Below are 22,731 nucleotides of genomic sequence, written 5' to 3'. Positions count from 1 at the left end.
CGCGCTGATCCGATGGCAGGAGCCAGGTACTTCTCCTGGTCTCCCATGGGGTGCAGGACCCAAGCACCCGGGCCACCCTCCACTGCACTCCTGGGCCACAGCAGAGAGCCGGCCCGGAAGAGGGGCAACCGGGACAGAATCCGGCACCTCGACCGGGACTAGAACCTGGTGTGCTGGCGCCACTAGGTGGAGGATTAGCCTATTGAGCCGCAGCGCCGGCCTCTCAATTCTTCTATTCTGAGTAAATTGCAGTCTCTTTCAGAGGAAGACACTGTGAACCTGTTACTTTTATTAATCAGAATCACATAACACACTCAGCTGCACTATGGTCGACTTGGTCAAGTTCTCCTATATCCCCACCGCCTTCTGTAAGACTGTTGCTATCAGAAAGCAACCTCCTAACACACACTCCTGCTTTCCTATATGGTACGACTTGAGGAGAAAGTATTTCTAGTTCTACAACAGGCAAGACCCCATCACACATCGTCCAAATCCAATGTACCTGGAAGTTCTATGACCTCGCCTGTTTGAGCCTCACCGGCCTCTGTGAAAAGGGATGCCACCGACCTTGCTGATGTAAAGATTAAACAGGCTGATTTGTATAATATCCAGGGCTGTGGCGATGGTTTGAAAAATCTTTATCAGAATCAGGCCCAGCAAATTTTTTTCATAAAGGTTCAGACAGTAAAAATAAATAAATAACACTCGACAAAGTTAGAGAGAGAGAGAGAGAGAGAGAGAGAGAGAGACCGACCTTCCATCCACTAGTTCATTCAACAAATGGCCACAATAGCCAGGGCTGGGCTAGGCCAAAGCCAGGAGCCCGGAATTCCACCTGGGTCTCTGAGGCTGCAGGGGCCCAAGCACTTGGGCCATCTTCCGTTACTTTCCCAGGTGCATTATCAGGGAGCTGGATCTGAAGTGGAGCAGCCGGGACTTGAACTGGTGCTTATATGGAATGCCAGCACCACAGGTGGCATCTCAACCCACTGTGCCACAATGCCAGCCCCTAGATGGTAAAAATTTTTATAGTTTCCAGGCCATACAATCGCTGACAGAACTACACAACTCTGCCACTGTAATCACAAAAGACAACGCAAGCATAGCTGTGTCATTATAAAACTTACCCAAGGCCAGCGCCGCGGCTCACTAGGCTAATCCTCCACCTTGCGGCACCAGCACACCGGGTTCTAGTCCCGGTCGGGGCGCCGGATTTGTCCCGGTTGCCCCTCTTCCAGGCCAGCTCTCTGCTGTGGCCAGGGAGTGCAGTGGAGGATGGCCCAAGTACTTGGGCCCTGCACCCCATGGGAGACCAGGAGAGGCACCTGGCTCCTGCCATCGGATCAGTGCGGTGCGCCGGCCGCAACGCGCCGGCCGCGGCGGCCATTGGAAGGTGAACCAACGGCAAAGGAAGACCTTTCTCTCTCTCTCTCTCACTGTCCACTCTGCCTGTTTAAAAAAAAAAAAAAAAAAAAAAAACTTACCCAAAAAACACGTGGCCACGGGCCAGACCACGGAACACTGTTGGCTGCTCTCTGGTATAAATCCGCCAGTGCAGGTGGGGTCTGGCACGTTCTGGATGCTATGATAGCTACCAACATTGCTATTTCACTTCTCCCTATTACACCCAGCAAACACAATGTGTTCCATCATTCCCAAATCCTGAGAAGTCCAAACTGTCTAAAATGCTGCTGTCAAGGCTCCTGGAGTCGCTCTACTCCCAGTCGCCACAGCCTGGTCCAGCGTCTCCCGTGGTGCTCCTGGATCACAGCCGTGAAGGATGAGAGGTGCTTCAGGACACCGGCCTTTTACTCCGTTCTTAACCCCTTCCATGACGTACGCCACGAATGGCTGCCCAATGTGACTGAACAGCCCCAATGACAGGGAAACCACTGTGTCGCTAATCAGCCCTTCTTCTCAAGTAGTTCTGACGTTTTTTTGGAATTGCTTCATTGAGAGTTTATGCTCAGCCTGGTTCCACTTCCTAATATATGGCAAGTCCCTGCTATGTCCCAGGCATTGCTACATGCTGGGGACACAAAGACAAACAGATATAACCTCTCCCTTTAGCTTCTCACTGGACTTAATCTGCCTGCTGCTGTCACCGCAAACAAGTCCCATAGGAAACCCCTCATGACTGTTGTTCAGCTACTTGGGGGAAAAGCCCTAAGGCTTCGCCAGGCCCCGAACTTCCAGTTCCTTCACCCACCTTTCAGGTTCCCATCATACTGCCTCCTTCTGAGCATAAGTTCACAGACACCCTACAAAGAAGCCCAGGTATGGCTGACCAACAGGGAGTAGAACAGACTTCCAACTGTGCAGGTTTGGTTTAAGGTCAACCATCTAAATCATATTTGCCTCTTAGGAGCTAACCCGGCCTCATTTACTTAGCTCATAGTGCTATTCCTTTAATTTCCCAAGTGGTTCTATAGAAATTAGAGCTAAGTGATAGATTTTAGATGATCTGGCAACCATCGACATTTTACTGTCCTTTTTTTTTACAAAGTAAGATTTAGCCTAAGTAGCAGAGCATCTATTTAATTCAATCTGATTGGCAGTAAAACAAACAGCATTTGTAGTCCCAAGGGTGTTGTAAATAAATAAAAATCATACACATATATAAAACTTGATTTCAAAATTCCTACATATCCATTAATAAGTAACAAATTCACATTTCTAGCTCCTAGCTCTCTGTCACTCTCGGGTTTCAAATAAATGTTTCTTCCACATATTAGAAATTTCCACCTGGATGTCACACCAGCATCTCAGATGCAATAGGTGCAAAAGTGAACTTGGTCTCAACTCCCTAGAACAGCTCCCTTCCCTGTAGTAGTCACTCCCTGTCTTGGTAAAGGGCTTGCCTCTCTGCCTAGAAACACCACAGTATTCTTTATTCCACCGTCTCATTTCCCTCTGACAGCTAATCACTTCCTAAATCCTGATTATTCTACCCATCTCCTATATTTACCCTTTAGCCTACTTCCTGGGCAACAGCAGTAGCTCATGAGCTTCTTTCCTGGTTACTGATGCTTCCCCATTCTACTCCAGCATTTTATAGACTGCAGTCTGCCCAACTCATCAGTGGGGTCATGAAATAAATTTACTAAGCTTCCACCTGCTTTATTTAAGAATAAAATAACGCTTTTTCTCAGGATGGAATGGTTTGTGGCAGACCAATATTCCTACAAATTAGAAAAGCTGATTAAAAAAATTGGGGAGGGGGTAAAAAGCCCCAAGGAGCTACGGAAGCGATGAGCCCAGGCTTCATCCTAAAGTGGGGCACTGCTGAAGACCAGAGAAAGAGCAGAGCTTTGGAAGCTTGTGCAGGGTGGGAGTAACAGAGCTGGAGGCTTCAGGGCTCTCAACCACATGGTCGGCTTCCCATCTAAGATAATCAGCCAATTTTGAAGCTGTGCAAAGGTAGAAGTGAAAAATTACGCCAAAACCTAACCAAAAGCAGTCTCCTGCAGTCTTTTAGTGATGAGGAGGCAAAACTCGGATTCCAGGACCTACTGGGCACACAGTCCTGGTCAGTATGGCACTAAGTATGGCACTCTCAGTTGAAAGCCCTGCTTCAAATCAAACCATCAGCTCAATCCCAAGGATGGAATTAATTCGGAGCTCATCCTGCGCTTTTTCTGCCTGACAGAGAAAACACTGAATTTTTCTTGAGGAAGATCCCATCTGGAGCTTTGACGGTTTTTAATATACAATGTCTAGACAAAATTACTAGACACGCCTAGAAACATGGTGGAAAATCAAAGGAAGATACAGTGAAAAATGACCCACAGGTGATTCTAATATTGAACTTTAATTAAAGACTTTTTAAAATTTCCTGATATTTATGCTCAAGAAAACAAATGAAAAGATAAAAAATTTCACGAGAATTTAAATCCAATTAAATAAAAAAAGAATCCAATGGAAATTGAAAAGTTAAAAATATAATCACAATAACTAAAAAATTAAAAATGTATAATTACAGAGTTGGGCATTTGGTGCAGTGGTTAAGTTGCCATTTGGGAGTCCCACATCCCATATCAGAGTGCTGGTTTGAGTCCCAGCTAATCCACTTCCTGTGTAGCAGCAGAGACATCTTGCTTACTTGTGTCCTTGCTACCCATGTGCAACCCAGATTGAGACCCAGGCTCCTAGTTTCAGCCTGGCCCACCCTTGGCTGTTATGGACACTAGGGGAGCAAACAAGCTGACAGAGGATCCCTGTCTCTCTGCCTTTCAAATGAAAGATGAAAATGAATATATTTTTAAAAATACAATTACCACTTTTAAGGATCAGTAGATGAGTGTTAACTGTAGATCAGGCACAACAGACAACAAAATTAGTGAACCAAAAGACATGTCAGTGAACAAAATAAAGCACAGAGAAAGTGGGAACACACAAAGAGCTTTAGTAAAAGACATGTGGGACACAATGGACATGCTTAACTTACACGAGCCAGAGTCCCAGGACAGAAAAAATGGAGTAAAGCAGTATTTTGAAGAGATACTCAAAATGGCTGAGACCTTTTTGAAATGTGTAAAAGGCATCAACTCAAAATTCAATCTCTTAACAAACCCCAATCAGCATAAATTCCAAGGAACATAATAAAGCAAACAAAGTATTACACATATCACAGTCAACCTGCTGAAACCAAAAACAAACAAAAAAAATAGTTCTTTTAAACAACCAGAGGAAAAGGAACATTTCCTGCAGAGGCAACAACAAAAGTGAAAGCTGATTTCTCAAAAGAAATGATGGAAGCCAGAAGGAAATGGAATGTCTTCAAATGCTGAAAGAGAATAAAGTGAGCCCATCTTGAATTATACATCCCACAGGAAAATCCTTATAAATTGAAGTGAAATAAAAATGTTTTCAGACAAACAATAAAATGAAAGAATTTACCATTGGTAGACCTGTGCTATGAGTATGGGGCAAGCATTTGGCACAGCAATTGAGATCCCATACGTAACAGCCTCATCTTAGACTGCAGTACTTGGATTCGTGTCCCACCTCTGCCCTGCTAACGTCCCTGTGAGGCAGTGGGTAACAGCTCATGTAGGTGGGTCTCAGACACCCACAGGGGAGACCCAGATTCAGTTTCAGGCTCCTGGCTTCGGCCTGGCCCAGTCCTGTTAATGCAAGCATTTGGGAGGTAAACCAGCAGCAGATGGAAGTTCTCTGTCTCTGATTTTCCAACAAATAAAATAAAAATATTTTAAAGCTTTTTAAATAAAATGAATTTAAGATAGGGTTTTTTAGGGAAAGGTTAAACCCAAAAACAATAATACTTCAGATGAAAATATAGAAATGCAGGAAGGAACAAAATAAAAATCAATGAAATGAGTCAATGTTTAGGTAATTATCAACATATACTGGCTGTAAAATGCAATAACAATAATGTCTCTTGATATTTAAAATGCAGGGGCCGGCACTGTAGTGTAGCAGGTAAAGTCGCTGCCTGCAGTGCCAGCATCCCATATAGGTGATGGTTCAAGTCCCAGCTGGTCCACTTCCGATCCAGCTCTCTGCTAAGGCCTGGGAAAGCAGCAGAAAATGGCCAATGTACCCATGTGGGAGACCTGGATGAATCTCCTAGTTTCAGCCTGGCCTAGCCCTGGCCATTGTGGCCATTTAAGAAAATACAAAGCCAGATGGGAGAGGACCATGTTTCATTTTAAAATTTTATTTAATTATTAAAGATTTATTTATTTATTTGAGAGGAAGAGTTACAGAAAGAGAGAGGGAGAGAGAGAGAGATCTTCTACCCGCTAGTTCACCCCCAAAATGGCTGCAATGGCCAAAGCTGGGCCAACCCGAAGCCAGGAGCTTCTTCCGGGTCTCCCACAGGAGTGCAGGAGTCCATGGACTTGGGCAATCTTCTACTGCCTTCCTAGACTCACTAACAGGGAGGTGGATTGCAAGTAGAGCAGCTGGGACTCGAACCAGCACCCATGAGACGCCGGCACTGCAGATGGCAGCTTAACCTGCTATGCCACAATGCTGACCCCGTATATAAAGAACTGTAAAAACTTAATAATTGGGGCTCGTGCTGTGGCTTAGCGGGTAAAGCCGACGCCTGAGGTGCTGGCATCCCATAAAGGTGCCAGTTCAAGACCCAGCTGTTCCACTTCTGATCAAGCTTTCTGCCATGTCCTGGGAAAGCAGTGGAAGATGGCCCAAATCCTTGGGCTCCTGCACTCGCGTGGGAGACCCAGAAGAAGCTCCTGGCTTTGGATCTGTGCAGCTCCAGCCATTGTGGTCAATTGGGGAGTGAACCAGCGGATGGAAGACCTCCCTCCCTCCCTCCCTTCCTCCCTCCCTCCCTCCCTCCACCTCTCTCTCTCTGTATAACTGTGATTTTCAAGTAAAATAAATAAATCTTTAAAAAAAAAAAACCACTACCACTACCTCTCTTGGAGCCACCCTGCAGGCCACTCTGGCTGGAGGCTTCTGAGTTAAATAAATCTTCCTTAAAAAAAAAAAAAAAAAAAAACACTTAACAAAATAACACAGGTTACACAGGTTAATTAAAAACGGGCCAAGGATCTGAATATATTTCTTTAAAACAGATATATAAATGGCCAATAAGCCCATGCAAATCAAAACCACAATGAAATATCATTTCAGACCCACTAGGATGGCTAAAAAAACAAAAATAGCCAATAACAAGTATTGAAGAATGTGGAAAATTTTGAAATTTCAACAGTACTGGTGGATCATAAAATGGTATAGGAGCTTCAGATGAAAACGGATGGTTCTTCAAAATGTTAAATGACCCAGCAATTTCATTCCTGGGTATACACCCAAGAAAACTGAAAACAAATGTTCACACAAAAACTTACACCCAGGTGTTCAGAGCAGCGTTACTCATAACAGCCAATGTCCATCACCTGAGAGATGGATGGATGTGACGCCCAAATACAATGGGAAGCTGCAGAGCTCAACGATGGGATGCAGTGCTGACACATGCTACAACATGACAAACCTCGAAAACGTTATCCCACAGGCTGCATGCTATATGATCCCATTTGTATGAAATGTTCAGAATATTCAATCCACAGAAATAGAAATGAAATGAGTAGTTGCCAGGGATATGGGGTAGAAAAATGGGGAGTGACCTCTTTTAGGAAGGGCCTCTTTTTGGGATGATGAAAATCTTCTAAAGTTGCGTTGTGGTATTGGTTGCACAATTATGAATATACTAAAAAACCACTCTGCATTGTACACATTTTAAAGGGGTGAATTTTATGGAATGTGAAGCATATTTCAATAAAATTATTATGTAAAAAACTGAAAACCCTTTGATGGGGCCAGTGCTAATGGGTAGTAGACTAAGCTTCCACCTGAGGTGCCAGCATCCAATATGGGCACCAGTTCTAGTCCTGGCTGCTCCTCTTCAGATCCAGCTCTCTGCTATGGCCTGGGAAAGCAGCAGAAGATGGCCCAAGTCCTTGGGTCCCTGCACATGCGTGGAAGACCTGGAAGAAGCTCCTGGCTCCCGGCTTCAGAGCAGCCCAGCTCCAGCCGTTGTGACCATTTGGAGAGTGAACCAGTGGGTGGAAGACCTCTCTTTCTGTCTTTCCTTCTCTGTCTGTAATTTTACGGCTCAAATAAATAAATAAAATCTTCAAAAACAAAAAAACAAAAACCTTTGATGGCTCTCCTTTGCCTAAGCACTTAGTTTACTGGGGCATTTAAGTTCCTTTCTGACTGGTTTCCAACTACATTTTCAACCATTATTTCCTGCTGTTTCTCTCTTACACCATCTTTAGCTAATACTCCAAACACTTAATGTCAGTTTATGATTCCACGACTTTGCACATACCGTTCCTATCGTCAAGGATGTAACACTCTTCTCTTTCTGGTAAACGCCTATATATCCAAAAAGAACAAATGCTGTTTCTTCCAAGAAATCATCCCTAACTCCCCTGTATAGTACAAATACTGGTTTATGCACCTACCCTGACAACAGACTCTGAACTCCCTGGTTTTACTAGATAGTATCATTTTCAGGTCCAGAACTCAATGCTTGTAAGTACTTAGTAAACGTTTATTGAATAAATGAATAACAAAACACTCCCTCACTACTGACCAGAAATAGAGTGATTTTTTCTCCATGCAGTTTAATTGGTAAAATCCATACAAATACAAGTTGAGTTCTGGCCTTCAGAGACCCATAAAATGAAATAAAAATACAAATTTGAGGCCAACATTGAGACTTAGGGAAATTACCACAGAGTAACATTTCATGGGGGTTCCTAGTTGGGATACTTATCATTGTTGACCGAACACACTTCCTGGAGTCAATACTCTTATTCAACATATTAAATGTGTTGTTTAACTCTAGTAACCACAGCTGTGACTTAGTTAACGATCTCAATAAATCCTACTTAAATCAGAGACAGGAAAAAATTATGCAAATGAATTCTTATCTGTTTTTCTGCCCAAGGCATATTTGATAACAGATAAAACATACTCCAGATCGTCTCTACTTAATAGTCAGGAAACCATCTGAGGCTTTATTTGGACCAAAATCAAATACAAAGAAGAAAAAAAAAGCCTGCTATATTCACAAATGGTTTTATTTCAGAAAGAAATTATATATTAAAAGAAACAGAGTTAAGAGCTTACATTCACATATGGAAGTGAATCTAGGAAAGTCAACAGTTATTAATACAACAAACCACATGATTAAAAAAGACAGTAACAGATAATGACAGATGGCCTTGCCTTAGGCTCATCCACAAAACAGTATCTTTTGTTTAAAAGCAAAAAGATATTGGTCTTTAAAATAGCTCTTCAGAAACGAGTTTGTAGTTGCAATGAACTTTAAAATCAAACAATCACACTAGACTCTGTGTAGCAGGCTGTATCACACTCACATTTGTCCAGCAGGATGGAAACCATCCATCAATTACACCTTGCAACTAGATAGTATATCTTCCACTAATCTCTTATAAACCCAGGCATCTCCCTTAAGCCGCTGCCTCCTGATACCCACCACGTCGGGTTTTTGAAGCTGGCACACTTCTAGTTCGAACTGCATTGTCACTTTGCCAAAGTCTGACTGTGTCTGACATTTCAGTGTATAGCTGTGAGAAACAAGAAGCCAGTTAGTAGGAGAACCATGAATATTCTGCTTATTACAAGCGGTTTCAGCCTCTAGGAGGCCAATGGAGAAAATGAGCCATTATTTCACATTAAGCAATGTACTACTGCTTACAATTTCCAAATGGCCTTGCTATGCATTGGTGATAGAGTATGACTGGTGTTTCCCCAGAAGCTTAACTGGAATCCCAAAAAATATAAGGATAAAGGCTTTACCAGAATTCTCCCTTGCTCCAAAGCAAAGCCCTATTTTCATAGCTCTGCCATTCATGTTTAAGAAATCTTCTGACATTCTCTATGCAACCTTTTCAACAGTGTAATCCATGAGCACCAGGCCCTTTCCACAAAGCTCAACACAAGGAAGTGCAGGGAAGATTAAGAACATTTTGCGTGTGTACCTCATCAGAAACTTCTGCCTTTCATATAAATAAAGCTGAAGCCTGTCAGGAGACATGAGTTTTTGAGGTTTTTCTAATAGTAGTAAGATGTCATGATCATTATAACATCTCATGGCAGAAAGAGAAGCAAAAACAAGCCCAAAGAGATAATATGTTCCCAGAGCTGAAGCACACAGCATCTGTGGTTAAAACTCCCACAGCACCTACCCTGATAATGGAAAGGCTCAGTCGAAGTAAAGCCTTAAACTCACCTAAAGAAATAGGTTACACAAACTGAATTCATGTAAGAAGTATTCTTAATTAGGTCATGTTATATTGTATTTATTTGTTAATCCTGAATAAACACAATAAGCAATAGGATCAATCTCAAATTTTAGATCCTTAAATATTCAAAGGTCCATGATTGGGCACGGTTCTGCAGTATTACAGAGAAATTACTTTGTATCTATTATGCATTATGAGGTTTCATAAAACATCATTTTTTTTCTTGCTAACTTGGCTATGTGTTTTGGGGAAGGAACTTGATCCCTTAAAAGTAAGGAGTCAGGCTGGCGCCGTGGCTCAATAGGCTAATCCTCCGCCTTGCGGCGCCGGCACACCAGGTTCTAGTCCCGGTCGGGGCACCGGATTCTGTCCTGGTTGCCCCTCTTCCAGGCCAGCTCTCTGCTGTGGCTAGGGAAGGCAGTGGAGGATGGCCCAAGTGCTTGGGCCCTGCACCCGCATGGGAGACCAGGAGAAGCACCTGGCTCCTGCCTTTGGATCAGCGCGATGCGCCGGCCGCAGCGTGCCGGCACAGCGACCATTGGAGGGTGAACCAACGGCAAAGGAAGACCTTTCTCTCTGGCTCTCTCACTGTCCACTCTGCCTGTCAAAAATAAAAAATAAATAAATAAATAATAAATAAAAAGAAAAAAAAAAACTTCCAAAAAAAAAAAAAAAGGAGTCAGTATCAATACAGCAAAAGGAGCACCCTGCAGTCCAGGATCTTTCCAGGAAGATGAAGCATGGAATAATTTAATAAAATGGAAGATTAAAAACAATTTATCCTGACTAGGAAAAGCTAATAATAGGATATAATCAAGATTAGCAACATCATTCCACTGAAAAGCTTAACTTTTATCATTTTGCTTCATCATAAACAAGATAAAAAGAGAAAAATAAGAAAAGGAAGGATGCAGAGACCTGTGGATTGAACAGAAAGTTAGGATAAAGTATTGCTCAGCAGTTAGTGATAGACCACAGCTGATCATCAAAGGTCTGTGATAGAGATTTGGCTTGAGGTTCTGGAACCAGAGATAAGCCTCAAGCATAAAAAAGAGATCAGAATGATGCAGAGAAACGTGTTCTAACAAAGCCTAAAGAAGAAAACCACAGTTCCCATAAGTAATGCCTGCCAACATTCACAGATAGAATTAAAACTACATTTGCAAAACGTCTATTAAAATTTTATTCCAGGGGCTGGAGCTGTGGCATAGCAGGTAAAGCTGCCACCTGCAGTGTCAGCATCGCATAAGGGCGCTGGTTTGTGTCCTGGCTGCTCCACTTCTGATCCAGCTCCCTGCTAATGTGCCTAGGAAAGCAGCTGAAGATGGCTCAAATGCTTGGGCCCCTGCACCCATGTGGGAGACCCAGAAGGAGCTCCTGGCTCTGGTTTGGCGCAGCTGTGGCAGTTGCGGCCTGCTGGGGAGTGAACCAGCAGATGAAAGACCCTTCTCTCTCTCGCTTGCTCGCTCTGCTCCCGCCTCTGCCTCTAACTCTGCCTATCAAATAAATAAATCTTAAAATAAGAAAAAAAAAAATCACCTCATTCTAACATTGACTATTCTATTTGCAGGTCTTTTTTTTTTTTTTTTTTTGAATAGGTAGAGTCATAGACAGTGAGAGAGAGAGAGACAGAGAGAAAGGTCTTCCTTTCCGTTGGTTCACTCCCCAAATGGCCACCACAGCCGGCGCTGCGCCAATCTGAAGCCAGGAGCCAGGTGCTTCCTCTCCCATGCCCGAGAGCTTGGGCCATTCTCTACTGCCCTCTGGGGCCGCAGCAGAGAGCTGGACTAGAAGAGGAGCAACCAGGACTAGAACCCGGCGCCCACATGGGATGCCGGTGCCGCAGGCGGAGGATTAACCAAGTGAGCCACGGCGCCGGCCCTATTTGCAGGTTTTTGTTAACTCTGTTAGTGACTCTACATAACTGTTTAAATAAACAAATTTTAGAGACTTAAATTAGTCGAAATGCTAACAAATATGAAGATCTTAGGTAGCCAGAAGAGGTCTGCCTATTCAGACCATGAGATCATTAAGGAGCCTTTTACAGCATTCGCTCAACAGTAGGGGGAAAGACTAAGAAATATCTCCCTTAAAGCACTGAAACCCAATCCTGCAAGATGGAAAGGCATCAAGAGAGGGATGCCATACACCCCTGAGTTGTCTGAGTGTCTAATTAATTTAGATTACAATGTGTAAATACCATTGCAAAGCAGAAAACTAGAAGAAAATAGAGGATTTAAAACAAGTTCAGATTTTCCTACTCTGAAATGAAAAGTCTAACTTTGAAAGTGGAGACAGCATGGGCACTTAAAAAAACTTCTACAGCTCAAACAAAAAAGAATGAATTATAAAAATGATACTATCATAAAAGTTGTAGTTAGTGGGAGAAATATACATATATCTCGAAAATATATATATTTAAGTGGTGAGGTGAAAGGGGATCAATCCATATTTCCTCAGAGTTCAAAAGACAGTAAGTAATAAATACAAGTCGGTAAGTGTGCTTCTTACCCCTTTTGTACAAAATCAACATGCTTCTTTGGAAGAACAGACATGATTTCACTCAAGAGTTGATCTGGATTCACTAATCTGGTTGTCGTCACGTTATAGTGAAGCTTAAAAAAAGGAAAAGGTGAAGTAAATATGTATGTCAACACAAAGACTATCCTACCTGAACCAAAGATCTAAAACGCCTCAATACAGGAGTACCTTTTCAAACGGAAATATTTCAAGAAAAATAATGAAAGAATTTACAGTCAATTCTTGATAAATTGGATTAAGATGGCCCTAGGGAAGCTTAAACAAATTATATTAACTAGTAACTACATCCATATCATCCCTTTTGCAACTTTATTTTCCTTTCCTACTAATCTTTCCTAAAGAAATAAATATTAAATAGTAGCAGTCTATCTGAGCTTTACCAGTATATTCCTTCCCACATCATGATATACACACCAACAGCCCTAAAGGTAAACTATGGGAAAATGAAACAAATGCCTTAGAAAGTTGCTTTGTAATAGTTGAATACGCTTACTTAAATTCTTCATGGATTATTTAAAGAATATTAGAGAATTCCAGGAGTTAACTCTAAGACAATTCTATGAAAGAATGAATATAACAGATATCCCTTTTAGAAAAGTAGTGTCAAGTTTTTTTCTCACTGATTGAGAGTATATTTCTAAGAGGTAATTTCATTCCTAAGCGGCTTCTATCTATTCATTTAACACTTATTGGATGCTTACTATGTGCCAGGCACTGTGTTAGTAAGTCCTACAGAAAGGAAAAACTCCTCCCCTTCCTAACAGTTTCATCACTGTCAAAATAGTTTAAGAGACACACAGGTACAAGTCATACAATGGAAAGTACAAGGAGGGGCACACAGAGGGAATATTAATTAAGTGGTCTGTAAACTCTAAGTATGAATAAGATCATCAAAGTTTATGTAATAATTGTTAAGTTTAAAAACATTTCTGTATTTAAATTATTAGACTCATCTAATATCCTTTATTAATAAAAATGTATTTCAATGTCAAAAAATAGTTTTGATGTCTTTTAGATCTGAATTGTTTCTTTTTTTTTTTTTTTTAAAGATTTATTTATTTGAAACTTAGAGTTACACACAGAGAGGAGAGGCAGAGAGAGAGAGAGAGAGAGAGAGAGAGAGAGAGAAAGAAAGAAGGAGGTCTCCCATCCATGGTTTACTCCTCAGTTGGCCGCAAGGGCCGGAGTTGCGTTGATACAAAGCCAGGATCCAGGCCAGCACCGTGGCTCACTAGGCTAATCTTCTGCCTGCGGCGCTGGCACCCCAGGTTCTAGTCCTGGTTGGGGTGCCGGATTCTGTCCCGGTTGGCCCTCTTCCAGGCTAGCTCTCTGCTGTGGCCTGGGAAGGCAGTGGAGGATGGATGGCCCAAGCACTTGGGCCCTGCACCCGCATGGGAGACCAGGAGGAAGCACCTGGCTCCTGGCTTCGGACTGGTGTAGCTCCAGCTGTAGCGGCCATTTTGGGGGTGAACCAACGGAAAAGGAAGACCTTTCTCTCTGGCTCTCTCACTGTCCACTCTGCCTGTCAAATAAATAAATAAATAAATAAAAATAAACAAAGCCAGGAGCCAGAAGCTTCCTCCAGGTTTCCCACGCGGGTACAGGGGCCCAAGGATTTGAGCCATCTTCTACTGCTTTTCCAGGCCATAGAAGAGAACTGGATCAGAAGTGGAGCACCCAGGACTTGAACCAGTGCCCATATGGAATGCCAGCACTGCAGGCAGTGGCTTTACATGCTATGCCACAGTGCCAGTCCCTGATTTGTTTGTTAAAAAAACCTGGAAAATTATCTAAAATATACATGCAATAATAACTGCAATATACTGTCACTCTCTTAAGCTGACACATAAAAATTACATATATATATTTTGGGTACCATTTTATGGGGCATCAAGTGATGTTTCAACTTGAGTTCTTTTTATAAGCAACAAAATACTAAGACTCAACTATCTAACTTTTCAAAATAAGAACCTGAGCTCAAAGAAGAGATAATTAAAAAAAAAATTCTATGGAGTTTCACCATGGAGTTCCTCTTTTGTTTGTTTGTTTATTAATTTGAGAAGCAGAGAGACAGAGAGAAATAGACAAACACATACAGACACACAGAGCTCCCATCCGCTGGTTCACTCTCCCAAATATCCATGATAGGAAGGGATGGAGCAGGCTAAGCTCAGAGCCAGTAACTCAATCCAGGTCTCCCACATGGCTGGCAGGTACCCAAGGACCTGAGCTATCACCTGCTGCCTCCAGAGTGTGCATTAGCAGGAAGATGGAATTGGAGTGAAGCCAAGACTCAAACCCAGGAAACACTGATTATGGGTTGTGGGTGTCTCAAACAGTATCTTAACCACTAGGCCCAATGTCTGCCCCTAAATTTCCTGAGGTAGAACTTCCCAAGGTGTCACATAAGTTACCACTGGAGATACACAAACTACCTGACACATAAATACCATGACAAACAGATATTTATTATATTTATTCCAATCCAATTGACAAGCTTATTAGGCCAAAACTAGTAACATATAGTGTTCTTTTAAAAAAGATTTATTTATGTGAAAGGCAGATGGACAGAGAGAAATGGGAGGCAGAAAGAGATCTTCCATCTGCTGACTTACTCTGCAAATGGCCACAATGGCCAGGGCTGAGCCAGGCTGAACCCAGGAGCCTACAACTCCCTCTGGATCTCCCACATTGGTGGCAGGAGCCCAGGTCCTTGGGCCATCCTCCATTGCTTTCCCAGGCAGGGAAAGGGACCTAAATTGGAGGCAGAGCAGCTGGGACTGGAATTGGCATTCATATATGGGATATGCCACAACACAGGCCCCTATAGATTTCTCTTAAATAAATTCAAGTACATATAATGCTATAGTACATTGACAGTACATTTTAAAATATGTATAGTTTAGAATATATGAATCATTAACTCCATAAATCTATTTTTTTAAGATTTATTTATTTGAAAGGTGGAGTTATAGAGAGTAAGAGACAGAAACCTCCCTCCAAATAAAGTTACAGAGAGAGGTAGAGACAGAGACAGAGGTCCTCCATCCGCTGGTCACTGCCCAAATGGCCATAACAGCCGGAGCTGAGCTGATCTGAAGTCAGGAGCCCAAGCACTTGGGCCACTTTCCACTGCTTTCCCAGGCCATTAGCAGAGAGCTGGATCAGAAGAGGAGCAGCTGGGACAGGAACGGTGTTCATATAGGATGTTAGCACTGCAAGCGGAGGCTTAATTTACTACGCCACAACACTGGCCCCATAATCTATTTTTGAAAACAGGGTTGGGGGGGACCAGTGCTGTGGCACAGCGGGTTAAAAGCCCTGGTCTGAAGCACCAGCATCCCACATGAGTGCCGGTTCTAGTCCCAGCTGCTCCTCTTCCGATCCAGGTCTCTGCTGTGGCCTGGGAAAGCAGTAAAAGATGCCCCAAGTCCTTGGGCCCCTGCACCCGCATGGAAAGACTGGGAGGAAGCTCCTGGCTCCTGGTTTTGGATCGGCGCAGCTCCAGCCATTTTGGCCATGTGGGGAGTGAACCAGCAGATGGAAGATCTCTCTCTCTGTCTCTACCTCTCTCTGTAACTGTGTCTTTCAAATAAATAAAATAAATCTTTTAAAAAAAAAAGAAAGAAAGAAAACAGAGCTGGGGCTGGTGTTGTGGCATAGTGGGTAAAGCTTCCACCTGCAACATGGGCATCTTATATGGGTGCTGGTTGATGTCCCAGCTGTTCCACTTCTGATCCAGCTCCCTGCCAAAGGCCTGGGAAAAGCAGATGATAGCCCAAGTACTTGAGCCCCTGCCACCCATGTGGGAGACCTGGAAGCTCTTGGCTCCTGTCTTTGGCCTGACCCAACACTGGCCATTGTGACCATCTGGAAAGTGAACCAGCAGATGGAAGATCTCTCTGTCTCTCCCCCTCTCTGTGTAACTCTTTCAAGTAAATAAATAAATCTTAAAAAGAGAGAGAAAGAGTCAATATAAACAAAATCCCAGATAAATCACAGAGCAGACAATATGCCAATATGATCAACATGGTGAAGGAGAATGCTAAATGGATAGAGTTTGGGGACCTTGGTTTAACTTATAAAAGGGACAAGTAGAACAACCATGATGAGACCCTCTGTCTCCCAGTGCTTTTCATCAAACTAAACTGCCTCTGTCAAGATAATAACTGAACATTTCTAAACCATAACTTAAACTATTGCTTTTATAAAATCATCCTAATTTGTCTAAGTTTCAGATTTTCATAAATTGCTTTTTTTTAAAGATTTATTTATTTTTATTTGAAAGAGTTACACAGAGAGAGGAGAGGCAGAAAGAGAGAGAGAGAGAGAGAGAGAGGTCTTCCACCCAATGGTTCACTCCCCAATTGGCCACAACAGCCGGAACTGCACCGATCCAAAGCCAGGAGCCAGGAGCCTCCTCTGGGTCTCCCACGCAGGTGCAGGGGCCCAAGCACTTGGGCCATCTTCTACTGCTTTCCCAGGCCACAGCAGAGACCTGGATTGGAAGTGGAACAGCTGGGACTCCAACCAGCGCCCATATGGGATGCCAGCGTTTCAGGCCAGGGCATTAATCCAGTGCCGGCCCCATAAATTGCCTTTTTTTTTTTTTTTTTTTTAAATTTTTTGACAGGCAGAGTGGACAGTGACAGAGAGAGACAGAAAGAAAGGTCTTCCTTTGCCATTGGTTCACCCTCCAATGGCCGCCGCGGCTGGCGTGCTGCAGCTGGTACAATGCGTTGATGGGATGGCAGGAGCCAGGTACTTTTCCTGGTCTCCCATGGGGTGCAGGGCCCAAGTACCTGGGCCATCTACTGCTTTCCCAGGCCACAGCAGAGACCTGGATTGGAAGTGGAACAGTTGGGACTCCAACCAGCGCCCATATGGGATGCCAGCATTTCAGGCCAGGGCATTAATCCAGCGCCGGCCCCATAAATTGCTTTTTAAGAGGGCTTCACTGCATGTTACTTGCCATCTTTTTGAAAAAACTGAAGTGTTCTTTGTACTATTCTTTCAACTTTCTGTAAATTTATAATTTATATATATAAGAAGTTTGAGGGGTAGGATGAGGCTAATTTCCTAATGTGCTTTAGGTTCCACAAAAGCTTAAAGCATTAAAAAGGGTTAGAAAACCAAAGTCAGATCAAGTTTCAGATTTGACGTTTGTGCTAATTAGGACAGTTAATTCTACTACACTTCAGTTAAAATGATCAACACTGATAATAATAATAGTTCTTGATACTGGAACAATATGTTGTATTAAAGCATTTCAAATGTGATGTAGCACTGCATATGTGCAGCCTTGTTTCTACGGCCCAGCTCTACGAGGTTGCCTCCGGCTTTTACAAATGAAGACACTGAGGAAATCAGGAATAAAGTGACTTCTCTGAGTTACATGGTATGAAGCTGGGGCTAGAACTCGGGTCTTCTGGGGCTGGCACTGTGGCACAATGCATTAAACTGCTGCCTGCGGGGGCGGCACTGTGGCATGGTGGGCTAAGCCTCAGCCTGCAGCCCCAGCATCCCATATGGATGCCAGTTCGTGTCCCCGATGCTCCTCTTCTGATTCAGCTCTCTGCTATGGCCTGGGAACACAGAAGATGGTCCAAGTGCTTGGGCCACCCACGTAGGAGGCCCAAAAGAAGCTCCTGACTTCGGATCAGCTCAGCTCTGGCAGCTGTGCCCATTTGGGGAGTGAACCACCAGATGGAGGACCTCTTTCTGTCTCTCTCTAACTCTGCCTTTCAAATAAAATAAATAACTTAAAAAAAAAAAAAAAAAAAAAGCAGCCAAGGGGAGCGTGGCTTCCTGTCTTCCACCCTTTAAAAAGAATTCAGGTTTTCTCATTCCCAATCTTGAGATTTCACCCCTATACCTTGAAAGTACTGGGTGACGACTACATAGAAAATTAACAACACAGCAGTTCCTTTTGAAAGATGTATTCAGGTTGTAAGCAAATTCACATAGACAAATACTTTTAGAACATTACCCATAGTGTTTGCTCACTGCTTAGCTTCTCAATGACATATCTAATTTAGATAAGTTTCCTTAATTTTATTTAGTGTGTTTCAGTTAAACTGTATTATTGTTTTCTTAATCCCAATGTTAGAATTTGAACCATTTCAAATTATGAGGGTACTTCAAAAAGTTCACAGAAAAATGTAACACAGCAGATTGTGGCACAGCAGGTTAAGCCACCACTGGGACACCAGCACCCCATATGAGTGGCCAGTTGAGTCCCAAATGCTCCACTTTTGATCCAGCTTCCTGCTATGTGCCTGGGAAGGCAGCAGAAAATGATTCAAGTGCTTAGACCCCTGCCATCCATGTGGGAGAGGAGGATGGAGTTCCTGATTCCAGACTTGAACCTGGCCTAGACCTGGCTGTTACATCCATTTGCAGAGTGAAGCAGCAGGGGGAAAATTGATCTCTCTCTCTCTCCTCACCCCTCTGTCACTATAGCTTTCAACTAAATAAATAAATAAAGCAATCCAGCCAGCAGTCAGCTCCTGAAATCCATACAGAATTCCAGTTCATTTACCTTTAGCTTTCTTGGCCCGTCTTTGACACAGCCCTTCCTTTTGCTCCTGGTAAGCACAGTAATAACCTTATCCAATCCTCTTTCAAGACTCCCAAACACTTTGGCTCCTTTTCTTCTTGGAGTATCCTCCATATGTGCTTGGTTGAGATCCAGTTCCACTGAACGGCACCTTAAAAAACAACAAAAAGCACAGGTAACACTGGGCCTCCTGCCTGCTGGGGCTCTGAGAGGTCAACAAAGAGGGAGGTCTACACACAGCAGGGTCTACACACAGCAGGTACACCAGGACCAGGTCACCTCACTCCTCTTCAAGGGCAGAGGCTAATGCTATCTCCCACTGGGAAAAAGTCATCACTCTCCCTTCAGCCAACTGCCACTTGGCAAAAACTATTATTCCCCCTCTTTTTCACTTGGAGAATGGATCAGAGTATGGAAGATCTCTCTGTCTCTCTTTCAAATAATTCAATAAGTAAATCAAAAACAAAACTATACTGAGATGCATTTAAAAATTTAAATAAATACGAAATATATGCAAAAGTTAAAAGAACAGTAAAATGAACACCCACACACAACCTCCTAGAATCAATAATTGTTAACATTTTGCCACACTGGCTTTCTCTATGCATATAGGTAATAAACACATTACATATATGTTAATTTTGGCTGAGCCATTTGAAAGTAATCTATTTGATGATATCATGGCACTTCACTCTGAAACATTCTAGGAAACATCTCCAACGAATAAGGACATGTTAGTATACCATTATCACATCAAGAGAATTAACGATCCTGTAATGTCATCTAATATCCAATCCCCATACTCATTCCCCAATTGTCTCCAAAATGGATTATGCTTCAGAAAAACAGCTGTAAAAAACAATGGGGGGGGGGGGGCAGCACTGTGGCATAATAGGTAAAACCGCTGCCTGCAGTGCCAGCATCCCATATGGTCACCAGTTCAAGACCCGGCTGCTCCGCTTCTGATTCAGCTCTCTGCTATGGCCTGGGAAAGCAGTAGAGGGAGACCTGGAAGCTTGCGGCTCCTGGCTTTGGATTGGCGCAGCTCTGGCCGTTGTGGCTATCTGGGGAGTGAACCAGTGGATGGAAGATCTCTCTCTGCGTCTCCTCTCTCTGTGTGACTCTTTCAAATAAATAAATAAATCTTTAAAAACAAAAAAACAACAATAAAAATAATGAAGGGGGCTGGAGCTGTGGCATAGCAAGTAAAGCTGCCACCTGTGTCGCGAGCATCAAATACGGGTGCCGGTTCAAGTCTTGGCTGTTTCACTTCCCATCCAGCTCCCTGCTAATGCACTTGGGGAAGCAGCAGAGGATGGCACAAGTGCTTGGGCCCCTGCATCCATATGGGAGACCCGGAAGAAACTTGTCTGGCCTAACTCCAGCCATTGAGACCATTTGGGGACTGCACCAGTAGAAAAAAAAGACTTCTCTCTAACTATCTTTCAAACACACACACACACACACACACACACACACACACACCACAGTGAAGGATGGGGCCGGCGCTAGAGCATAACGGGTTAAGCCGCTTTCTGTGATGCCAGCATCCCACATGAGGGACACTTCAATTCCTGCTGCTCCACTTCCCATCCAGCTCCCTGCTAAGGTGCTTGGGAAAGCAGTGGAAAATCACCAAGTGCTTGGGCCCCTGAACCCATGTGGGAGACCCAGAAGAAGCTCCTGGTTCCTGGCTTCAGTCTAGCCCAGCTCTAGCTGTTGCAGCCATTTGGGGAGTGAACCAGCAGATGGAAGATCTCTCTGTTTCTCCCTTTCTCCCTCTCTCTCTCTCTCTGTAATTCTGCCTTTCAAATAAAATTTAAAAAATAATAATGGGGGCCGGCACCATGGCATCACAGGTAAAGCTGTTGCCTGCATATGGGCACCGGTTTGGGTACCATATGGGCACCAGTTTGAGTCCTGGCTCCCTGGTAATGTGCCTGGGAGAGCCCCTGCAAGGACTGGAAGCAGCTCCTGACTCCTGGCTTTGGATGAGCCCAGCTCTGGCCGTTGCGGCCATTTGGGGAGTGAATCAGCAGATGGAAGACTTCTCTCTCTCTCCCTGCCTTTGCCTCTCTGTAACTCTGCCTTTCAAATATATAAATAAATCTTAAAAAAAACAATAATGAAGGATCACTAACGCTGCAGAACTTTTCATAAAAGAGAAGCGGGTTTTCTCTGAAACCTCAGTTAGTGTCTTTACAATTTGGGAGGACCACTGTTAGTGGATGCTTATTGGCAGAGGAAGGGATGGGCCCCAGAGAAGGAACTACAAGGCTGGGGTCAGCACTACTGTCTTCCCAGGCTGCTGGACTTTAAGGTGCAGGTCCCACTGCTGATTAGGCTGATGATCCTACCCCATGAGCACTAGAGAAAGAAGTGGCAACAGATTCAGTAATGGCCACTGACCATTCTCCAACAGCCAGACATCCCTGCCGTATCCACTAGACTCTATGTGATGATTCACCTTCTCAGGTTTATTGCATCTGAAAACAGAAATCTGGTTACATATAGCAAAGATCAAAGTCTAAAACACGGAGCACTTACCGCCTCTCAGGGCTAATGACACCTGTTATTAACTTGTCTGTTCCTGCTGCATTTACTGGTGTTTTAACTGGAGTTTCTTTCAGGCACTGGTTTCTAGCTACTAGAAAACAAACACAAACAATATGTAGCTCACATACTATGGTTCCAAAATCAATAATGCATAAATCACCTCACTCACTGACCCAAAAATATGCACTTGGCCAGTAATATTAAAGATTCTAATTTTTTAAAGAGATGTTTCCATATGATTCATAATAAAAACAAAAGTATTTGGTTTTACATGTATGGCTTTTCTTTTCTTCACAGAAAACTAAAGCCATGCTTATAATTAATCTAAATACATCATTTAAATATAGATTTTATGATTACTAATTCTTTCTTTAAAAAAAAAGATTTATTTGAAAGTCAGAGTTATACAGAGAGAGAAGGAAAGGCAGAGAGAGAGAGGTCTTCCACCCGCTGGTTCACTCCCCAATTAGCTGCAATGGCCAGAGCTGTGCCGATCCAAAGCCAGAAGCCAGGAGCTTCTTCCAGGTCTCTCACGAAGGTGCAGGGGCCCAAGGACTTGGGCCATCTTCTATTGCCTTCCCAGGTCATAGCAGAGAGCTGGATTTTAAGTGGAGTAGCTGGGACTCAAACCAGCGCCCATATGAGATGCCAGCACTGTAGGCGGCAACTTTACCCACTACACCACAGCGCTGGCCCCACTAATTCTCTTTCCTATAAATAAAAGTCAACCTGTATTTATACAAGGACCCAGCTTATGCCTTTATTTGATACACTATTGAAAGGCTTTAATTCAACTCATACCCTTACTGAACTGCTGTTAAGCAAACAGATCAGTCTCCTGCGAAAGCTTGACAAGTTATTAAGGTGTGAGATTTCGTATTTTGCATATTCCCTGTTCCAAAATTTTGTGCTCTATTCTAGGAAGGGCATTTGCATCCCACATAGCTTATCACATATTTACATGAACAGACATGGGAGTTTGGCACAGTGGTTTAGGCACCAGCATCCATAATGGAGTGCATGGGTTCAACTCCCAGCTCCTCTCATGATTCCAGCTTCCTACTAATGTACAACATGGAAAGCAGCAGGTGACGGCTCAAGTACTTGTCTCCCTACCATACACATGGGAGACCTGGACTGAGTTCCCAGCCAGCTCCCCACTTCAGCCTGGCCCAGCCTCAGCTCCTATAGGCATCTGGGAAGTGAAGCAGCAGATGGAAGATCTCTCCCTGTCTTTCTCTGCCTTTAAAATAAACAAAACAAATTTATGTAAACAAATCAGGCTACCACCACTGATTAACTTTTTAT

The 22,731-nt window shown here is 43.3% G+C and overlaps 1 protein-coding gene across 3 annotated transcripts in view; it reads right to left on the bottom strand.

Annotated features, from left to right (window-relative positions):
* Positions 1–8,561: 8,561 nt before the first annotated feature.
* Positions 8,562–22,731, bottom strand: part of MELK (maternal embryonic leucine zipper kinase) — an 84,358-nt gene continuing 70,188 nt past the window's right edge. For 2 of the 3 annotated variants that reach the window (XM_008265306.5, XM_051844058.3), the window contains 4 exons: positions 21,415–21,514; positions 18,850–19,018; positions 12,279–12,382; positions 8,562–9,089 (listed from right to left, as the gene is read on the bottom strand). In XM_008265306.5, the coding sequence (XP_008263528.1) occupies positions 8,912–9,089; positions 12,279–12,382; positions 18,850–19,018; positions 21,415–21,514 (551 nt within the window). In that variant the 3' untranslated portion in view covers positions 8,562–8,911. The remainder of the gene's footprint in view (positions 9,090–12,278; positions 12,383–18,849; positions 19,019–21,414; positions 21,515–22,731) is intronic. The other variant, XM_002707984.6, reaches the window with a different exon arrangement.

The sequence above is a fragment of the Oryctolagus cuniculus genome, chromosome 1 (genome assembly GCF_051225735.1).
Source record: "Oryctolagus cuniculus isolate XC-2025 breed Fujian yellow rabbit chromosome 1, ASM5122573v1, whole genome shotgun sequence".
Lineage (NCBI taxonomy): Eukaryota > Metazoa > Chordata > Mammalia > Lagomorpha > Leporidae > Oryctolagus > Oryctolagus cuniculus.
This window is presented reverse-complemented; position numbering and strand designations above follow the sequence as displayed.